At 24.7% G+C, this 6523-nt stretch overlaps 1 protein-coding gene across 1 annotated transcript; it reads right to left on the reverse strand.

Annotated features, from left to right (window-relative positions):
* Window positions 1-638: 638 nt before the first annotated feature.
* On the reverse strand, window positions 639-5397 carry LOC108558395. Its single transcript, XM_017915300.1, has 12 exons — window positions 4651-5397; window positions 4553-4585; window positions 4466-4492; window positions 3630-3659; window positions 3354-3383; window positions 3280-3297; window positions 3098-3127; window positions 2681-2716; window positions 1325-1357; window positions 1066-1098; window positions 709-735; window positions 639-649 (listed from the first exon to the last, which is right to left on the reverse strand). The coding sequence occupies exons 1-12, from the start codon at window positions 5375-5377 to the stop codon at window positions 639-641; spliced, it is 1035 nt and encodes a 344-aa protein (XP_017770789.1). The 5' UTR covers window positions 5378-5397.
* Between the last annotated feature and the right edge of the window lie 1126 nt (window positions 5398-6523).

Here is a 6523-nt window from a genome sequence, read left to right on the forward strand (position 1 = left end):
GTATAATCGGTTCTTTGATATTGTTATTTTTTTAGTTACATAATAATAAACATAATTTATTGCATATATGCTCGTATATATATCATACAAAAGTCTATTGGTTGCAGAGTTACAGTTATTGATAATTATAATATAAACAAATATAAAATAATGAATTTAATTAATGTTTAATCATTTCAATAGTATATAACAGGGGTGGTCAGACTTTTTGCAGCAAGAGCCGCAGCTAAACCTTTTGGTATAATATTTTTAAAAAAATCTGAGTCATAATATAAAATATATATTGTTGTGACTCAACTAGCCACAACAAGATTCTTGAAGAGCCGCATGCGGCTCGCGAGCCACAGTTTCGCCACCCCTGGTATATAAATAAAGCAAAATTTATATTAATAAAAATAAAATTCATTTTTCACATCTTACCTAATATTATTAAAAATTGATTAATTTTTACATATTTATATGGTTTATAATGTAATTGTTACTTTAACTTTACTTAATCTAATCTAGATTTACCTAATCTACTCTTGTTTTAAAACAAACTTATCATAAATATCTAACATAACCTTTGTTGTACACTTAATACGAACATATCGAATTATGTCTATGAAAATATCTGAAGTTTTAACATGATCATGTTTTCATTCAATATCTAAAACAGATATTAAATATTAGAAATAAGTCGTTATAATTATTATTTTAATACTTTACCAGAATATATATTCTCATCCAAAATACCTGCAATAATAATTGTATTTTAATAAAAAAAAAATCAATTTATAATATACAGTGGAATCTCGCTTAACGAGTTTAATCCGTTCCAAAATTTCCGGATTTTTACTCGTATAGTGAAACATATTCAACAATACACATAATATGTGTACACAAGTTTTAAAAATGATGTAGGAGGTGCGAAATCCGGCAATTCTATTCTCAACGTCACAATTAATTTTGCTCGTTAATGCTGGTTCCACTGTATATATTGTAATACGTATTTATTTGTTGTTGATATTGTAAATTTTGTTTTTTTTTCAAGTTATTATATTATTTGATAATGAATAAACTTACTTTGATCTCCAAATTTTTCATATGATGAAGTATCTATAACAAAATAAATAAATATTATATAACATATAAATATGTAGAAAATTTATTAAGAAATCGTTAAAAAAATTGGTGTTTATAATTGTGTTTGATTTTGAATTGAAATTCAATATTAACTCAATAGGAAAAAGATATTTATGGCCAATTTTAATGTTTTACTTTATTTTTTGGTTAAAAAAATATTATTTTTTTAATTTTATTATTAGGTAATGAATAAACTTACTTTGATTATCTCCCAATTTGTCATATGATAAATCTATAAGAAAATAAGATTTTTTTTAGATATAGTATAAATATGTAGAAAATATATTAGGAAAGAGTAAAGAAAAAAAAGTATTCTAAAAGCTCTAACTTGTTATAAGAAGATAAATATAAAAATATTAACTGTAGAAAGAAAAATTGATAATTTCTTTAATAAAATATAATATTTTTGGAAGTAATATTGAAAAGTATTTGTAAGTAAGTATTTTGTTTATTTTAATCTATTTTTCAAATGTATGCAGTCAGTAATCCGGAATTTAACATATATAAAAGTAAAAACAATAATAAAGTGTGGTAAGATAAATACTTTTTGAAATTCCCCCGACTTACGAACAACCCTTTGGAACGGAACAAGTTCGTAAGTCGTGGAATACCTCTATATAAAAGAAGAAATAATATAATACTTTGTTCAATAAAATCTTATGTGAAAATGTATTGGAGTTAAGAAATGTGTTCGAAGTTCAATTTAAATTAAATATTAACGAAATCGAAAAAGTAATTGATGAGTGAAGTATGTGATTATACACATTTTCTTCAATTATTCAGCTTACGCACAATTTGATCATTTAAAATAAGTAAATTAAAGACAGAAACTTACTGTCTCGTTGATGCTGTTATCGCTTCATCTGATAAGAATTTAAAAAAACATAAGTTGAAAGTGTACTATATTTATATTGAATTACTCGATTATTGAGACAGATAATTAGATCATCAAATACTATAATTATTTCTGAAAGTCTGTCCAAACATACTAGCAACCTGCTGATACCATCCATTAATTTCATGATAACCACTGAAAATGGAACCCCTTCAGGTTTGTTTTTTTCAAAATATACATGATATCAATAATTACAAATTTTAGTTTTTTTTTATACAGTACCAAGAAATTTGTAAATATGAAAAAGGTTATAAAAATCAATAAATAAACTAGGTTCTAATAAGTAATAATATAAAATAATATTAAAATACCTAAGCAATTGCAAAACAAATATTCAAAAATTCAAAAGTTCGTAAAATATTTAGAATTTTTCTATTTTTTCTTCTGTATTTATAACAAAATAAGTAAAAACATATAGATAACATATAAATATATTGAAATTATACTACGAAAAAAATAAGAAAACTGTGTTCGTTTAAAGGAGGAATAATTTAATAAATTTTTATATCAATTCCTACAATAAAATCTTAAAAAATGAAATAAACAATAATGTATGGAAATGCGAAATATCTGAAGGAAATGCGAAAGTGATAATATTTGTTTGTTGTCGTTTTGCAATGTTATTAAGCAAGTATGAGTAATTTGAAATAATCTACTTACTTGTGGTATTACGCACGCTTTCATAAACTTTTGAATCTAGAATCAAACAAATAAACAATACAATTAAAACAACAAAATATTTAGAATTTTTCTATTTTTTTTCTTCTTTTTTTATATTAAAAAATCAGTACAGTGGAACCTCGCTTAACAAATTTAATCCGTTACAAAATTTCCGGATTTTTACTCATATAGTGAAACATATTCAAAAATACACATAATATATTAACACAAGTTTTAAAAATGCTGTAGAAGGCGCTCAATCCGGGACTTCTCTTCTCATTCGTCACTCGTTATGCGAAACCTCGCTCGTTAAGAGAGTCACTTTTCTTACAATTCATTTTGCTCGTTATGCGAGGTGCTCGTTAAAAGAGGTTCTACCGTAATTAATTCAAAATCTTTTATTATATAAGAATTTACCTGATGTATCTCTTTTACTAGAAATTGGCTCTGAAACAAAATTATATTATATAAAACATTTTTATATTATATTTTAAACTTTTAGTGAATTTCTGAATTCGTTGTGTATAAAATAAATCTATAAATATTGTAATTATTAGGTCTACATTAGAATTATATATTTATACATTTTTTTTTCTTACCTTCATAATAATTTTCATCTAAAAGAAAACTAAAATTATTATAGGAAAAATGTGTTTAATGTGAAATGACTTACCTATATTTTCGGTAAGACCAATTTTTTGACCTAAAAAAAAGTTTTAATAGTTTTTTTTTTAATTCTTCCATAAATACAGTGATTGATCGATTAACGAACATATTCGGAATTGTTCGTTAAACGATCATCAATTTAAGAAGTTCTTTATGATTCATATGTATACTAGCTTTTGCTATTAGTACGTTATCCGAACTTAAAGTAATTGTTCGTTATTCGAATTGTTCGCAGTTCGAACTGTTTGTTAACTAATCACCCACTGTATTTGAATATTATTACCATGATATATATTTTCTATCGTTGTGGGTCCTAGAAAAGAAATTTCAATTCATACTTATTAAATAACATTCGCACTTATTTTTATATCTTGTAAAGAAATATTCTACAATAATTACGTTTTTCACCAAAAATCATTAAAATTTCTGAAGTTATAAAATTTGAACTTATATAATAAACAATGAATGAAACTCACATAGAATTAATTGTTCAGATAAGACATTTATTTCTTAATAAATGTGTGGTTACAAATAGATAAAAGCAAATAATCTTATTTGTTTGTGAGTGACGAAATAATTTTGTAAGATAGATGAATTTTCATAAATTAATTTGTCAAGCGTGTTTTTATACAAATTTTATAGAAAAACTGATTGAAAAATAATAATTAAATTACTAATTAATTTAATACTAAAAATACAAAATTTAATGAATTGAAGTACAAAAAAATTGAATTTGAAATAACAATAATTATGCAAAAAAAATATAAATTTTGGTTAGTATTTTGGAAAGTTTTATAGAAAAATTTTCTCCAATGCATATGAAAAGTACACAAAAGAAAATGATAATATGAAATCCATTACATATTCTCGAAACTGTTAGAAAATGTTCAAACTTTCAATATTTTTTGTAATTCAATAATTTGTTTACTTTGTTTTAATAAATTTGTGCAAGAAATGTTTGTTTTTATAAAGGAATTATAAGAAATAAAGAAACTATACGAAGAAACTTCGGTTCTCAAACAATATTTTGATAGTTCAAGTAAACTTTTATGAGGATTTTTTTCTCAAAGAATTCGGTTTACGAACAAACTTAATTAATGAATATACTTAAAAACTTACTTCTCATGTTGACTTCTTTGTTGCTTTCTGCAATTTTAATAAATTTTAGTAAATTGTTTCCAACTTGAATACAAAAAAAATCTTTACCATAACTCACGTTCATTTCATTACTTATAGTCCCTAGAAACAAACAAAAAAGTAATTATTCAAAAATAATAAGAACATATAAATGTTTTTATACTCACTTAAATGTCGTTTCTTGTATTTTACCAAAATAATAGCAATGAACAAAATAATTGCAATAAGCGTCAAAACAAGAATCACGTAAAGAAATACACTAACATATCTCTGAGTGACTTCGCTTTGAATAACGCAATAATTTTCATCGTCCAATTCATAAGAAATCCTCACAATCTGTACAGAATGAAAGCTTTTTGGAAACTTAATACAATTATGCTCCAAATACAATTCCTGCAAAAACGCGAAATCCACAAACATCGACTCATCTATCCTTTCAATGAAATTCCAATTTAAATTCACAATTTTCGCTTTCGGAATAGAATTTTTCTGTAACGATTTGATTTTATTATTACTCAAATCCAACGAATCAAGTGATGAAATTCCATCAAAACTATCCGTCATAATTTCAGTAATATTGTTGTTTGCTAACGAAATCGAATCGTTAACCGAAATCCGTTCGAATATTCCAACAGGTATGACCACTAAATTGATGTGCTCCAACGATAGATTTTTTATTGAAACGTTTCTTGTCACCAAATGATCCAACGATGTAAACCGATTTTTAGTAATTTTTAAGTTGTTTATTTCTGGACAATTTGATATGGTTACACCGAAATTCGTATTGTTGCAAACTATTGAATCACATCCTTTGTAATTGCAGAAACGTTCGTTTTCACTAAATGCACATTTCACAATTATTGTCAATAGTATATAAAATAATTTTGAAAACATGTTGAGGTTCGATTTTCAGGAATGACTGCGTACTAATGCGGAATATGTTGAACGCGTTATTATAATCACGGTGAATTCGCGATAATACGCAATTTCCGGTGTGACTAATGATTGAAATATACTTTAAAAATTAATTTTTAATATAAATATTATTATCATTTTTGTTCTTGATTACGTTGAAGCAAGAATGGTACAAAATTGTCTTTTCATTTAATAACGATTCCAAAAAGATAATTTAATAATTTTTGATGCATGGATGAATGAAAACTGTATAAAACAATAATATAAAAACTATACAGTGGAAATTCTGGTTCTCGAAATTCATTCCATTTTATGAACTACTACAAAACTTGATACTGATGATGAAAATAGTTGTAATATCGCGTTTGATGAAGGAAATGTTTGATGTGACTAATAAGTTTTTTTTTTAATAATTGCTAATAAAAATCCAAACCTCAAGTAATTATCGGTTTCGTGGTTAAAATTGAAATTATTATTGAGAGAATATGACGTAATATCTGATTGTAACTATTTCTTATATCCTTTACACACTGCGCTCGGTAATACGTACATTTTTATTCACGGTTCCAAACTAACAAACATATATCCAGACGAACGTACGATGAATGTATCATTTTTATTATTTTAATCAATAAATCTAATTGTGCAATTTATATTTTGTCGTGAAATTTATCAATACGCATTAAGATTAATAAGAATCAAGCGAATAATATTGGTTAGAATTACGTATTAATAATTACGCTCATGTCTCACTGTTATCAATATAAAAAACATATGTTCGGTAATACATACATTATTATTTAGAGAACCGAAATAACGTACATAAACTCATATGAAAGTACGTTTTTTTTTTCATTTCACATTGCAGATATTTTAACATGAGAAATTAAAATACCAATAAAACCTCAATCAAGCAGATGCACAAATGACAACTGTTATTTTAATTTGACTGCATTAAAAAATTTTAATACACATAATTAACACACATTTTAATTTTAAATGCACATAATTATTTAATTATCTTAAAGTACATTATATAAATAACACACGTTTGGTAATATGCACATAATTATTTAAGGCACTAAAGTAACGTACATATATGCAGACGAACGTACATTAAACCAG

This window comes from Nicrophorus vespilloides, unplaced genomic scaffold (genome assembly GCF_001412225.1).
Source record: "Nicrophorus vespilloides isolate i.1.1-1 unplaced genomic scaffold, Nicve_v1.0, whole genome shotgun sequence".
Classification (NCBI taxonomy): Eukaryota; Metazoa; Arthropoda; class Insecta; order Coleoptera; family Silphidae; genus Nicrophorus; species Nicrophorus vespilloides.